General features: G+C 34.0%; 2 protein-coding genes and 2 non-coding genes across 5 annotated transcripts; 2 read left to right on the top strand and 2 right to left on the bottom strand.

The window, feature by feature from the left end:
* The first annotated feature begins 586 nt into the window (after positions 1-586).
* LOC125498079 (small nucleolar RNA R64/Z200 family) lies at positions 587-680 on the top strand. Its single transcript, XR_007274845.1, has one exon. It is a non-coding gene; the product is annotated as a small nucleolar RNA R64/Z200 family (small nucleolar RNA).
* A 68-nt stretch (positions 681-748) lies between these two features.
* On the top strand, positions 749-821 carry LOC125498110 (small nucleolar RNA snoR117). Its single transcript, XR_007274877.1, has one exon. It is a non-coding gene; the product is annotated as a small nucleolar RNA snoR117 (small nucleolar RNA).
* Positions 822-2,592: 1,771 nt separating this feature from the next.
* On the bottom strand, positions 2,593-4,826 carry LOC104892966 (peroxidase 20). The gene is made up of 4 exons (XM_010678992.4): positions 4,376-4,826; positions 4,072-4,263; positions 3,444-3,609; positions 2,593-3,346 (listed from the first exon to the last, which is right to left on the bottom strand). Exons 1-4 carry the CDS (start codon positions 4,580-4,582, stop codon positions 2,934-2,936), a joined length of 978 nt encoding a protein of 325 aa, XP_010677294.2. The 5' UTR covers positions 4,583-4,826; the 3' UTR covers positions 2,593-2,933.
* An 805-nt stretch (positions 4,827-5,631) lies between these two features.
* LOC104892967 (type I inositol polyphosphate 5-phosphatase 2) lies at positions 5,632-15,666 on the bottom strand. 2 transcript variants are annotated; one of them, XM_010678993.4, is made up of 11 exons: positions 14,797-15,651; positions 14,593-14,698; positions 14,376-14,468; positions 13,834-13,924; positions 13,619-13,723; positions 9,276-10,116; positions 8,158-8,342; positions 7,947-8,055; positions 7,250-7,398; positions 6,142-6,370; positions 5,632-6,026 (listed from the first exon to the last, which is right to left on the bottom strand). In XM_010678993.4, the coding sequence occupies exons 1-10, from the start codon at positions 14,827-14,829 to the stop codon at positions 6,163-6,165; spliced, it is 1,920 nt and encodes a 639-aa protein (XP_010677295.2). In that variant the 5' UTR covers positions 14,830-15,651; the 3' UTR covers positions 5,632-6,026; positions 6,142-6,162. The 2 variants fall into 2 exon arrangements, with proteins under 2 accessions (XP_010677295.2, XP_048500791.1); XM_048644834.2 differs by lacking the exons at positions 5,632-6,026; positions 7,250-7,398 and having other exon boundaries at positions 6,231-6,370; positions 14,797-15,666.
* Between the last annotated feature and the right edge of the window lie 235 nt (positions 15,667-15,901).

Genomic DNA, 15,901 nt, shown 5'->3' with positions numbered 1-15,901 from the left:
TGGATAATCTCAATCGTGAGCTTAAATATGTCTTTGACTTGAATTCGAGTGAATTGGTAATCTTTCAATTCCATCTCCTTACCATGCTTTTAGCCTGCAAGACTGATCAAAGCCTTTGTTTGATAGTGTTTAGGGACTCCCCACCAATGACTTCGTCATCAGCATATGGAAATGGTCTTACAAGTGGGAGTCAACGTAGCTAAAGCAAAGTGAACTCCACTGGTGGGCTGTTTTCCAGATCCCAATCCCAAAACATAAAAAAGGCTATAGAAGGAGTCATCAACATATAGTCCTTTTGGTGTGGTACTTTCTCGATCAACTATTTGAGTTTAATGAAGAAAGACAGTGTTTTATTTTTCTCTTAATGATATATATGATATAAGAGATTTTTTTTTTAAGAGTGCTCCTAATCTTAGAAGGAGATGAGCTACCTAGATCTTTGTATGTACGGGTATCTGAAGAGAGAATAAAAAGGAACTCTTTAGAATTTTTAATGAGAGTCGTGAGTTTTATTAATTTTATCGATTTCAAAATTTTCCACGATTTATAAATTTGATTTTTCGCTTGTAAATTGATTAAATAATTTTCTATGTGGTGATGATTTATGGAATTATTCACATGTCAGACTTCAGAGATTGTTCGCAATCTGTGAGATTAAAATCCTTATTTCTGAACACAGCTGATAAAATTTATCTAAGTTTTCATACAACATTTTTCTGATTTTGTTTTTCAATTTGTTTGTATTTTTGGCCTAGGATTTTTATCTAATTGTTCGTACCATCTGATATTTGATGAGTCAATTTGCAATTTTTCTGAGGCCAAATTTTTCGATAATTTTTTTTCTAACTTTATTTTTTGATTTAATATCCGGCAATGATCTTCTATTACCATCAAACTCTGAAAGCTTTTTAAAGCTTTTATGTGAGGACACAAAACGACAATAAATTAGAGTCTCGATATTGTTACATGATAAATTTATTATGTTAGTGATATTTTCACATTAGTATAATTTACTAAAAACGGCAATAAATTAGAATCTGATGCGCTTTTTAAATGGCGCTTTTAGCGTTGTACGTTGCCAATATCGTTTTGGAATTGAGATTATGGTATTTTCCATTTCTTTCAATGGTTTATGCATTCAGACGTTCCTAAATCTCATTCTAGTGCAAAATATTGTAAAAAATTGAATTTAGTTTAATAATTGGGAACTAAAGGAGACGGAAGTGATTTTTTAGTTTAACAATGTTACAATGGCACTTTTGTAACGAGGGCAACAGGCTAGAGGCTAGATGCATAGTTGTATATGGGAAATCCTATCACTTGGTTCAATATAAGTGGGATCTCAACCACACCAAAGATGAGAAAAAAAGAGTAGACATTTTCTCAAAGCATGACATTTGAAATCGACCGAAAAAGCCCTATATAGTGTTTGGATGCATAGTTGTACATGGGAAATCCTAGGGGTGAAAGTTCGGTGTGCGGTTTGGATTAGGGCCTAATCCAATCCGATCCGAATAAAATTTGGATTTCAATTTTTCAATCTGAAGCCAAACCAATTAGGGTTTGAATCCGATCCAATCCAATCCGAATCTTCATACTCTAGATTGGATCCGATCCGAAAATTCGATTTTTTTTAAAACTCTAGTTTTTTGATGAAATGATTTAAGCACAACAACAACTTAGTAGATTTAGGAAATGAGGAATTAAGTGCATTTAGTGTTTTAGGGGAAGGGTTGAAGTGCTATGTGTATTGAGCTATGGAGTAGGTTTTTTTATAAAAAAAAATCCAGATATATAATAGAAGGCATATTACTATTTGGTTATATTGGATTTTTGGATCTGATTACCCTCAATCCAATCCGATCCAAAAATCCAATTTTTCGAAAAATCTCAATCCGAATCCAATCCAAACACAGTTCAAATCCGATCCGAATTACTGATTCGGATTGGATTTTATCCGAATAACTTTCACCCCTAGGAAATCCTATCACTTGGTTCAATATCCACAGCAAAGATGAGAAAGGAGTATTCACTTTTTCAAAGCATGACATTCGACTTCGACCCAGAAAGCCCCATATAGTGCTTGGATGCATAGTTGTACACGAAAAATCTTATCACTTGGCTCAATATAGGTGAGATTTTCAACCACACCAAAGATGGGAAAGAAGGAGTAGACACTTTCTCACAGCATGACATTTGAAATCGACCCAAGAAGCTCCATATAGTGCTTGGATGGATAGTTGTACATGGAAAATCCTATCACTTGATCCAACATAGGCGGGATCTCAACGGCACCAAATATGAGAAAGGAGTATGCACTTTTTCAAAGCATGGCATTCGACTTCGACCCAAAAAGCCCCATATAGTGCTTGGATGCATAGTTGTACATGGAAAATCTTATCACTTGGTTCAATATAAGTGAGATTTCAACCACCAAAGATGAGAAAGGAGTAGACACTTTCTCAAAGCATGACATTTGAAATCGACCCAAGAACCTCCATATAGTGCTTAGATGGATAGTTGTACATGTAAAATCCTATCACTTGATCCAATATAGGTGGGATCTCAACCACACCAGAAATGAGAAAGAAAGAGTAGGTACATTTGCAAGTTATGTCACTTGAAATCGACCTAAAACGTCTCATATAGTGAATTGCTCGCGAGGTGCATGGGGTTGGTGGCCCCCCATATGGTGCTTGGTGGTGTGCTTGATGGTGCACATACAATGGGATTTCTGTACATTTAGTTGTGATCAACCATCACTAATAGTGATTCACTAAGCTATTGGATGCTATAGTATTATGGTGATATTTTGTTCAAGATGTATTTTTCTATCGTTCAAGAGTATGATCAGTTGTGTGGGTTCGTTGAATTGTAAGAAATGCTTTATATAAATGCCATTGTTCTTGTGAAAATCAACGAGTACTTGGTAACTAATTAACAAATCTACAATTTTTCCTAATTTCTCCTTGAAGCCCTGTTAATACATTAATATTGCCCATCTTAATAATAGAGTTAACAAAAGATTCAAAGAAAAACTCTCTGCTAGAAGCATATGCCCAAACTCTATCTTGTATATTTCCACCTTGATCTTCGAGTACCAGCACATTATCTGAGTGTAATAACCCTTTTGACTCCACCAGGTTCTCATAGTAGTGATTATCGAAGTATGCTGGTGTACTAAAATCCAGTGGTGCTAACTTATTATCGTTTCCTGATCTAGGACATATTGAGCTTAGGGAGTTCTGGAAGCTTGAGAATTTTTCATAGATGTTTTCTGCGAAACTCGTGTCGTATATCCTTTGCCTGAAGCTTACACATCTTGCTACTCCCATGGTGTGGGCTCCTATGGTGAAAAAGTGGTCAGTTGTGATAACATTGACAGATTTAGTCGAGCAATCATATGCTAAAGCTTAAATGTATCAGCAGAAAATTGATTTTACCTGATAATGCAACCAAGTCCTTGGTGTCTAAACCTTGTTGCTTGAAATTGGCAATGAGAGCATCTAATGATAAATTTGGAGTTGGGATGAACTTATTGGCACCATCAAAGCTTGCTGTAAGGGAGTCTCTTCTGCCAAGCGAAACTTCCCATGATGGTCCACCTCTCTTCAAAAGGACCAAAAACATAGTGGAAGTCATATACTAGTAAACTTGATACACCTCTACCTGTGAGACAAATTTTGTGACCTAATCTAACATGTATTGATGAACCACCATATATATGTGACAAATATTGATCAAATTTGAGTGAGCTATTTGCCACCACTAGAGCTAGTTATTAGACAGGACAAGCCATTCCAGATTAAGATGATACAGACTTTACCTAACTATCAAGTACAATATAGTTGTAAAAGTTATAGATAGAAAATTCACTAATCATTAAGTTGTAATCTGTGCTCATTTTGTTCATTTCCTATCTCCTTACTTCTCTATGGGACTTCATATTATCAACTTGCAATATGCATGATCCATTAACAAGGTGATTCAGTGTTGAGCGGAGCCACTATTGACCTGTACACATTACTACTTGGCTAAGCTGAGAACATGAAGAAAGAGAAGAAAAAGTACCAAAACAACAGAGTCGCGAGCAGCAAGAGTAACAATATCAGCACAAGAGACTGTCAATGGACATGCCTCTTCCACTGCGGCCTTAATCTCATCAATAACTTCAAAACCTCTAAGTGAATTTCTGTTTGGATTTGCTCCCTTCTCGCTCACTATCACACCGTTGCTATCCAACAATACTGATGCATCACATCCCTACAACAATATTGTTAAAAGGCGACAAAACTCACCCATGATTAGCAATTTTTCAATCTTCAGTATAATCAGCTAAGTAAAGTCTTAACTGAAGTTAATAAACTGAAGTTACCTGCACAAAACAATCATGGAAATGGAGCCTCAACAATTGAGCCGCCACTCGAGGTTGCCTCAGCACTTTAGTCTTCATAATGTACCTTACAATTTCTTCCAATAAAGGGCATGATTCATTGTAAAAATCAGGTACAAGAACTTGTGTTGAATTCTCTAGGCCATTTATAATAACTAAAATAAGTAGTAGTAATTTTATGAAGGCCATTATAATGTGAAATATGGTAAGTTTTCACAATTGAAAGAAGAATTGGGAATTATATCAATGTTGGTACATTATATATGTAATTATCTTTATCCAAATATGATGAGAAAAGTGATTCTTCTTTGTACTGTTTTGTTTGTCATTTATGGGTGTATTCAAACCAAACTTCATTGTTGATGGCATTTGCTTAGGGGCTTGGGCTAGAGATGGAGTATGGTACAGTTTTTCTGTGCTGTGATTTTTGTCTATATATTGCTCCTCTGACCACCTTATCATATAAAAACATTTTTTAGAATCAAAGTTTGATGTAGCTAACTCTACCAAACTTTTATTTTGGTAGAAACTTTAGGGTCAATATGGTGCAGATAGCTAGATCTTTTGTTTTGGGTGATAAAATGAGCTCAACTTGCTCCTAATTTTCTGCATTTACAGCCAGAAAATAGCATGTTATTTTATGTTCCACCATATATGGTAATCAATCTTTACAATTTACAAACACTGTCTTTCCCACATACACAAACTAACCAACTAATAAGAAGCCATCCAGAAAAGAAGAGCAGAATACATTATATCTAGTTGAGTGGTGGTAGCTCATATAGCTCAACTGCTCAAATGTACGAGTAAATTACAGTTTAATTTCGTCGATTCATAAATGATTTAGTGCCAGGCTCAGTAATGGAGTAAAGTTTGATTCACTTACAAATCTAGAATGGTGGAGTGATTCCTTAAACTTATGAAGTGAATATTTTCTATTCAAGAAGGAAAGAGGGAAGAATTTTCTTATTTTTGAAATCTTATCTCATTAAGGGAAAAAACTACCTATATTGGCTATATATACAACAGAAAACTATAGCAACATTGAACAAACTCCGACTACATGGACACATAAGCTATACAATGTTATATCAGAAGATATTTCACTTATAGTATCTTCAACCTAGAGCACATCTTGCCATAGAACACAATGCTCTCAGAAACAGCCAATAGCTCAGCAGCGAAGGTCGAAGCAAAGCAGCATTGATTTTGCAAGAAAAGTGAACGAAACTCGGACCAAGAACAAAACAATATCTATTATACAAGCTCACAAGTAGTACAAATTTTACAAAACTGCTGATGAATTACAATATTCATGTAATCATGTTTCTCTCTAGGCAAAAAATTTCTATAAACTTTGTTCTGTTTTTCTTTTTGCTGTACATTTTTTATTGCTTGAAGAGCAACTTCATATGATGTGAGAATTATATATTTATACACTTACATATAATTGTCAACATTACACAACATAGCTCACAATTAACAACTTTGATATATGGCTCTCTTTTCTTCTTTGTTCCTTGGACACGAGCCATGAACTACTACATATGCTGGTGAAATATGATGTTTGATCAATCTCCCTTCACCGTTTACATTGCCTGGATATAATTAGCCTTTTCTAAACAACTTCACCCTGCAAAGATGTAAAAATATAAATCTGTAAGCGTTTTTTGTGTAACATTAAGCTTGTATAACACATTACTAAACTGTGTGAAAAGATCATACGTGAGACTCAGAGAAATTAGTACCTATAGGCTTATAGCTGGATACTACAAGAGTTCACTGTCATCTGGAAAAATTTCTGGATGTATTGCTGCAGTATTGTAATGAAGAGTCCTTTGAAGTTTTCTAGGGTCTAAAACTTCGACTTCAAATGAGAATGAGGAGCTAACTGCACGATGATCTGATAGTTTTGTTTCTGTTCTTTTGTAGAAATGTTGTTTTATGCCCTTCCCTGACCACAGTATTCGATCACACCTGCATAACATAAACAACATTATTAGTCAGCCACCAGTGACCAGACTCAGAATCACATGTAAATTACAGTTCGTCTTCTGTGTGACACTCGAACAATGGTGTAGCAATTAGTATTCTCTAGAAAGCTTTATGAGTAAAGCCATATACTCCCTCTGGTCTTTATTAGTTTACCCTTTTCTTTTGCATAGAGTTTTAGGAGAAATAATGTTGTGGGTCGTAGAAAAAAAGAGAAACTATTATTTTACATTAAAGTTGAATGTGTGTGTGATGAAAAGTAAGTGGTCCCATTCCAAAAATAGAAACAAAAAAAAGGGGTAGACTAATAAGAGACGTCCCAAAAAAGAATAAGGGTAAACTAATAAAGACCGGAGGAAATATATATATTATCCCATTTATTTTAATAAATAAGAGATAACACATGTTGTATCGTTAACTAATATATCTTTAATTGTTCAGCTTTGAATATTCGAATTAATCTGAATAACTATGCGTGTTTTTTGGTATCTCTAAGGGCTTCACTCCTAGCAACACTATGGTTGCATTGCGTTCTCTTCACTTAAACTTATCTTAATTTCCTAACTTGAACACGACCAAATCTGATTTCATCCTATGTTTATATTCGAGTGGTCCATTGGACCTTATCAATCCTAAAACTTACTTTTTCAAGGTGAAAAAAACACACCCTTAAACTATTAAACGTCACACCATATTGACAACATGATTACGCTCTTGTTACTTTTCAACTAACAAAATCAGTTTTAATAAAAGAAATCAATTTTTGGATAAAATCATTCAGTTTTTGATAGTAGAAATAAGAAACTGTTTTAAAGTAAAAACACTAGTAAATCAATCAACAAAATCAGTGATTAAGAAACTTACCATGCTGGTGATCTTCTCTTCTCCCCTTCTTTTGGTTCTTCACCGACATATCTATCGGAGTTTTTTTCATACTTGTACGTAGGTGGGAAAGTTATTAATCCTTCCTTCCATCCATCAAACACATGCCCACTTCGAAGCTCTTTGCTTAACTATAAGAAAACAAAGTTTTGTTTTGTTTTTTTCAGTTGGGGATGTCTTAGGACTTAGTAGTATAAATAACAAATGTATATTCTTCAAAATATCACCAATTCAGTTTCTTAGATGATTTATGATATGTCTAGACCACAAAATTCAAATTCTACTTGCACCGTGTTCACAAAAACTTATTGTAATAGTATTTCCTAGACAAATATAACTTCCTGCTACCTCTATCACCACCTATTATGTAATATGCGCCTCCTCGACTAAACTAACTCTGTTTTTTCCCAATCAATATCTCTATTCGAACTTCTCTACGCTATCAAAGAAATAGTAATTTCTAGTTGTACCTCGTAAAAAATATACTTCTTTTTTTGTGTGGAATTAACCATTCTTTTTCATTTAGAATGAAATTTTGTTCATGTAAGCAAGCAAATATGTTATATTTACAAGAATCTATCCGTCGCATATAGGCTAAAACTCATGCTCAGTTGCTAAAAATTATTAAAATGCGTGAACAAACATAATAGGATATTTTTTTGATCTAATGAAGAGTCACCTGATCACTGTTGAGAAGCTCACTCCATTGTTTGTTGGCAACAAGCTTTCTTATCTCGGAGTCCGTCATATCAAGACGGTAATTCAGATCACCAAACCAAAATATCTGGCTGTTCATATATAGTGAAATTAGAAGCAGTATTAGATGATGTTCCAAAGCCAAACTTAAAATTTTTAGCAACACAAATTAGCATGAGAGAAAATGTGCTTACTCATGAGAAGGGATGTTATGTGGTTGCTTATCATCAATGATGGATGTAAAGCGAGTACGTTTGATGATTTCATCCACATTAGCATTGCGTCTTTGTTGATCTCCATCTTTGTGACCAGAAGTAAGATGAGAACAAACAAAGCACATGCGAGACTGGTGAAGAGACATGCTAACAGATATTGATCCCTGCACAAAAGCAACCATAAATTCCATATCATATGTCTATTTAACTTACTTTTTCAGTACATATATTCTTTGTCATTCATATATCTGATAGAATATTAAACTATTCATGAGACTCCAACCATCAGTTTAAGCTTTTGGTTGTGTTGGTCCCTTGACATGGTATCGGAGTCAGTGTGACATAAAGGTTACAGGTTCAAATCTCATCCACCCCCCTTTCTAAGTGGAATATTTAGCGCCAGGTATGAAGGAGACATGTGCTGCATCCACATTTCAAACCCCATGGGCTCTTGCGTGAGGGGGCGTGATAGAGTATTAAAATACTCATGAGACTCCAACTATCAGTTTAAACTTTCGGTTGAGTTGGTCCCTTGACAATATCCATCCACAATTATTTATCAGTACAAATGCAGTATAAGGCCTTAGTTCACTTCAATTGGTAAAAATCAGTTTCAATCAGTTTAAGATTAGTAAACAATAATCAACAAAAACCAGTAAACATATACGCGAAAACACTAACGACCCGTTTGGTTAGTGGTTATAAATAGTGGTAATGGTAATGAAATTTAGTGTAAATTTGTAAAGATTTTCACATGTCCATAACCATGGGAATGAAACTTTATCACAAAACATGGGGTTTCCTTTATGAATTTTCATTACCACCTAATACCACCTTCCTAAGTGGTAATGGATAGTAATGAGATTTTAGGAAGAAAATGGACATCTTGTGATTAAGTAGCATTACCATTGGTAATGACATTGGATTTATACTGCAAATTTACACTATAATGCATTACCATTCCCACCATTTATAACCTCTTACCAAACGAGCCGTAAGAGTATCAGTTTTAATCAGTAAACATAATTAGACTTCAATAAAATTTCAGGTTGCAGTTGTACCCTATAGAATCATGGAATCGGAGAAGTGAAAATTACCTTGTTTCCCATATAACCCATGAACCCAACACCAACAGGAAAGACTTTCAAGTTACTTATATGTCTCCTCAACTTCTTGCGAACCCAAACTGATACATATATTCCAACCATCTGCTTACTGACAATCCGAACATATTTAGGACACGCGTCAACACCATCAGAACATGGGAAAACATCCTCTGATACACCATAGAAAGAATCATCATCATCATCTCCTGCAGAAAATTCATGTTCAGAAGCATCTGACGCGGATTCATGAGAGTCTTCAGGTGATCTCTCTGACTGTTCCTCAATCAGGTTTGCAAAACCAGGGTGTAACCTTGATAAACCAGTATTATTAGGTACTCTTCCAATGATGTTAGGATCAAAATTTAACGGATTCTCCAACCATGGAACTCCTGTCATTCCAGAGCTACTTAGAACTCGGCGTAACTTGACAGCAGGAGAAAGAACTGGATGCATTGCAAGCAATGAATTGCAGGGCCAGTCTATCCTTCTATCACTGTCTATGCCATATATCCTCTTTATCATGCATTTAGTTTCCTCCGTATACTTTTCTTTCAGTTCATGTCTTCCCAAGTTGAGATGGCCAAGGTTCGACTTAGAGTCATCATTAGAAAATGCGAGTGGAGGAACATCAGCATCGATTCCAAGCGCATCAAGAGTAGATGTTGCTGTTCTTAAGATTGGAGAAGGAGGTGCACTGTAACTTTTGTAATCTGCTTCACTTTCAGAGGTTTTATTCAGGGTTTTTCTGATCAATGTTTCCCACTTTGATATTGGTCTGTTATCCTCTGCTCCTAGCACGTTTCCTGGATTAAGAGGAATCACCTCCTGGAAACTGTGAATCAGGAACCACATATAGTTAGCATCCAAATAATGTATTTACTGCCACTTAATCTGAGGTTTATGAACTGCCTATGTTCAATTGTTCATGTAACTAGAAACAGTTACATATAATCATTGTTATGCAAGTGCAGGGCCGTCTCATAAAATTAGGGGCTTTGTGCTAAAATGAATTATAAATATTAAATTTTTTGGTGAATAGAAGAGACGAAAGAGTTATAAATGGGGTTCTTGGGAGAATAAGAAAAGAAGAAGAAAAATAGCAAATAGAATTGATCTCTTTAAATTTGTAATTAGATTTAGGTTTTCTTTTATTTATTTTCTTTAGTCATACAACTAATAGAATGAGTCCTTATATTTCGGGGGTCTTGTGCAGTTGCTCACCCTGCACATGGCCTTAACCGCCTATGTGCAACAGTGCAAGTGTATTTTCAGATTATAACAGTTTGGTTGATTGTGATAATCATTTCTACTTTCACAACACCTAATACAGATTATAGTATTATACCAGTTGTAACACTTGTACTGTATGGGATTCATGATAAATATTAAAACCATTAATCCATTATTCCTTCCCAGCATAATGGAAATATAGTGGAATTTGTTTTTAGAAAGTTCTGAATAAAGTAATAAAATGCTCTCAACTTGTTACATTATTGCAATTTTTTTCGCATAGTATATAAGAAAACCAACAAGAATAAATTTAAGTTTGGGACATTATATGAAGTTATTCCCAAAAGTGATAAATTCATATAATAATCTCAAGTTGGGTGGATTCATATAGACGAAATTTTCTTATGCATCCGTTAGACTTTTTTTTTAATCAACCATAGAAATTAGTTTATTAAAAGGTTTCAAGTGATGAAAAAGTCATAAAAAAACGAGGTTCATTTTTTTTTTATGTTTAGTTGATCAATATGAAAATAACTCAAATTGTTTCACGAATTGGTCAAACTTGATATTATTTTTGTTAATGGACAAAAATTGAGATTATTTACGTCAAACTTTCATTTATTTTTGATAAAAAATATTTCGCATATTAGATTTGGAAGAAAATAAATATATATTTCGAAAATCGTGTCAATTTACACAAGGAGCACGTCTCTAGCTTGCTTGTTATTTCCCGGCCCTCCACTCCTCCAGGCCTCCACAGATAAGCACAAGGCTTTCAGCTCAAGAGTCTAAGACCTTTAGTACGTGGTCTATATTCCAATCCTTTAGTATTAAAAGGATACGTACATAGTTGTTAAACTTGACAATAATGAAGTAGAAGTTGACAAAGAGAAAACAAAGAAGAGTAAAGTAAACTCTTGAGAGAGTTAAGATTTTAAGAAAAGGATAGAATTTGTGCTATTACAGAAATAGAAAAGTTTATTCAAAAAAAAGGAGTGTCACATTTTAAAAGAGATATGCCTTTTTCTCTACCTAATACATGCTTTAACATCATGAAATATTGCCTGAAAATTAGCCAAGACATTTTCTCGTAGCAAAACGCCAATCAACAATAGCCGACTATTCGATTCTTCCAAAACCAACGCCGACTTGGTAATTTCGAACTTATTCCTTTTTTGACGCATATAATACAGTACGTCTTGCCCTAAAGATTAAGTATTGGTTTTTTTTTTTTATATATCTATTACTATTAGTTGATCATAATACTGACTTTATGAGAATAATGTGGGAATCCAATAGTTGGAGCTCCCACCTCCCAACCTCATAGTCGGGAGTTCGACTCTCATCAACCTCATATTTAGATTTTCAATCTCTGGAAGTTTTTTATGGGTTGGGATTTCATTTTTACCTCCTAACTTATGAGAGTTGAGGCTGCTTGGACCAGTAAATTATCGAATAAAAAAATAAAAATGATAGTGACTTTATGTTGCTTGATGCTGATTTTTAATTTTAATTTTTTCAATCTCTATTCTATAAACACATGGGGGACACCAAAAAATAAAAAAAAAAGAAAAAAAGGAAAAAAAGGAGATAACTAACTGTTTCATTTTGAATGAAAAAGGGGGGAAAGTAAGACATTTAAACTAAACATCAGCTTTTTGAGAAAAAAAATATAAAGACAGTTTTTCTACCAAATTAATTTCATTCAACTTCATATGCTACAACACGCTATCGCACGCATTGCGTGCATGTAAGACTAGTTTTATATATGAAAATAGCCACTATCGGCCTATTGCCGACAACTTAATGGGAAAATTTGTCAGAAATTACCATTTAAATCCAATTTCTTTTATCTTTCCCGAGACTACTCGAGATGGGGAGGTTTAGAGACACGAAAAGAGAAGAGAGAGAATGAATTAAGGGAGAAATAAGAGAGAAATAGGAAAGAAATTAGGAGCGGGGTAGTTATGTGCATGGGTTACTTGATGTATGTGTGCGAGTCAACGCCTGAAGATGGAAGTTAATGGCAGGATTCAACAAAGACTTTTATCTCGCAAAGAAAAGTTTATAAAATGTGAATTCATGTCAAGTTTTTTTTTTTTTTAAATATTTTCTCAAAAAAACTGACATTTAAAATATGATTTCTGACAAGATTTCGATCTTTAAACCTTAATATTTTTTGAAATTGTCCATCTTATACTCACTTCTTAACCTTTTGAGTAAAAAAAACAAACAAACAAGTTACCATGTATTTTGACACAGAGTGAGCGTATGACAAAAATTCGTGAATCAATTTGTATCATGTTCGACACTAGTTAAGAAGGGACTATTATAAGACTACTAGTCATAGTAAAGATATTTGTGGGACATCAGGTTATCGCCCAATACACGCGCCTTTAATTGTCCCATTTCATTACATATTTCCTTAAGAATGGTATTCTATTATGTGAACTACACCAATCTGAGTCAAATCCCAACGTTTGTGATATTGAGAATGAGAAAACATCAACTATGTAGCATGAAAACGGTTGTGATTTTGAGAATGAGAAAACCTCAAGTACTCTCATTCTCATCCATTTATGAACTTTATTGCCACTTACTCCCTCCGTCCCAAAATATAGTTCCCATTTCATTTGGTACAGTCTCCAAGACGTATGTTTGACCTACGATATCTTCTATTTCTTATTAGTAAAAAATATAAAAAGTTGATATGATGAATTTACACATTGAGACGAATCTAACAAGACCCCTCATGAATATGTTTTTTTATATACATTAGTAAGAATATTTGGTCAAAGTTTTTAAAATTTGACTTCCAAAATAGAAATGGGAACTATATTTTGGGACGGAGGGAGTAATAAATAATTGGAATTTTAGGAACATAAAATATTTGAAAAACCTCAAATCCCAAAGGTTTCTGTGCTAATCCTTGTCTTCTCCATTGAAGATGAGAATAGTAGGAGTATTAATTAAAAACATGTTACCATATTTAAGGATTATAAACAAGAGATCACAGCAGGGGCCACATGTATATGCATGTATATCTATAGTCGGACCAAAATAAGATTATTAAGAGGTGCGTGCAATAGTCATATAAAACTTACCCAATAATGTAAATGTCTGCTGGTTCCTCCATGCACAACCAATCATCTATATCAAGACCTTGAGATGGAGGTCTTCCTGCTACATTCCAAGTTCCTATTGTCACTCTGTAGGATATCATCATTAACAATGAACAGTATAATTATATCATACGTCTTTCACATAGACAGATAGATCGATAGATAGATATTATACCCTAGCAAGCTTACGAGCTAACCTTACTTCCTTTGTTTTTATGTACTCCACTCGTAGTGTTTCTGAAAGTCCTCTTCTGTGGCGCAACTGATTACCTCTTTCACAAGCCTTGTCTGAACATATATCAAATTTTATGTTAACTTTATTAGTTTATTAGAACATATATTCACATGAGTAGACAAAATATTAGAACATATATGATGGAGATTACGTGTTATCAGGTTGAAATTCCATGATATATACTTCCTCCGTTCCATAATAAGTGAAACACTTCTCTCTTTTATGTGAGAGTTTTTTTAGAGAAGTATTTCACTTATTATGAAATGGAAGAAGTATATGGAAGAGATAAAAACAGTTTTCAATGGTACTTAATTGGGAAAGTACAGTCTTAAGAAAAGTCGTCTTTGCTAATTTCGCGTATGAACAACGTGATTTACAACCTGTCATTTGTACAAACAACTATATGGATAACGTAGTCGGTCAAATGAAAATCTAAGTGTCTCGTTGTTGTTCATACCCAAAACATAATAATCAAATGAAATAAAACTTTGAACAAATTATTGCCTGAAATTTGATTTGTGCACGCAGATTGGATCGCAGCATCTCTTTGGAAACAAAACCCAGCATCCTTTGGTTTAGAATCCTTACATGAGAATGCTAAAAAGAATCCCCAAAAGGAAGAATAATAAGAAACACAAGTTGAAAAAGCGAAATTGAGAGGCTGAGAATAATTGAAGTTACTCATTTAAAATATACACCATTGACAAACATAAAAACACACCTTCATCATCACTCTCAGTTTCAGTATCGAAATCATCTTCGCTAAATTCGTACTCCTTAGGCTTGATATTAAGCCATTTCTTCATGACCATGGAAGGCCAGAATGCCTGAACAGATATATCAAAAAATTATTATTATATTATTTAAGACGAGTCTTATTAGGATCATTATGGTATAATAAAGATATAAATTTCATATGGCATACCTGATCAGAGCGCCTTGCACGTCGAGCTCTCATATCGATTTTCGACGACAGATGAGAATGTGTCAAGCAACCAGGGACACTAGCTGGACAAAAAAGGGGCAAAGAGAGGAAGGAAAGGACGCAAGGAACAGCAAAAAAATGGGATGAGCAGTAGCACCAACCAACAACTGTTTTTGGGTGATTTGTGAATTTAGTATATAAAGTGGAGGATCAATTATAAAAGTTAGTAAAACCGTTAGGGGAACAAATGGAGGATTTATAAGTAAGGGCTTATTCTTCTTATAATTATGACATTCATATTTCGAGGAAGATACACACTAAACAACAAGTAAGAAACGACATAGCAAAGCATTAAGCTGAATGTGCGGGACAGACGGTACACTTCATATTTAGCTTCAACTTGCACCAAAATAATGGACTATATATTATGCTGTTTGAGTGAATGGTCCTCTCTTCTCTACGTTTGAATTATGACCAGACATTTATATATCAAAGCTGCTTCATTATAGAAAAAATAAAATTATAAAAGTTTAGCCAATCAAAAATTATATTGTACTCCATATAACAAATTTGTTATGTCATTGTCAATGAACTAAGACTTCAACAGTCATAGGTCAGTATGCGCATATTGCAACCATTGCTTTCAGGAAATTGGTGGGCTTATTGCTTGGATACAGCCCCTAGTCACAATTCACAAACAGTAAAAGAAAATTTAAAAAAGTCCTCTTTTTTTTTATTCAAAATTTAATTACGTAATTTTAATTAAATGACCCGTCTTTGTGATCATATAGGAAACCAGCTCACTAAATAACCTCGATATGGAGGTGCTTATTAGAGATATTAGGAAGGTGACATATTGTCCTAATATGTTTATCAGAATATTGGAATTTTTTTTTTTAAGAAGGACAGTTTTACATATTTATGCGAAATATATTCTTTTATTATTAAGTACAACTGTCATATCAAAACAGCGAATCAACCAATTTGGTTTTATTTTTTTCTCATAAATTTATCATGGTATCAGAGCCACATGAAATTACCATTTGGATTTCGAAAAAATAAAAAACAAAGGAAAAAGCCACACACCAATCTAAAACTTGAAGAA

The sequence above is a fragment of the Beta vulgaris genome, chromosome 5 (genome assembly GCF_026745355.1).
Source record: "Beta vulgaris subsp. vulgaris cultivar EL10 chromosome 5, EL10.2, whole genome shotgun sequence".
NCBI classification, from domain to species: domain Eukaryota; kingdom Viridiplantae; phylum Streptophyta; class Magnoliopsida; order Caryophyllales; family Amaranthaceae; genus Beta; species Beta vulgaris.
Note: the sequence above shows the minus strand (reverse complement) of the source record. Positions and strands in the feature narration are given on the sequence as shown.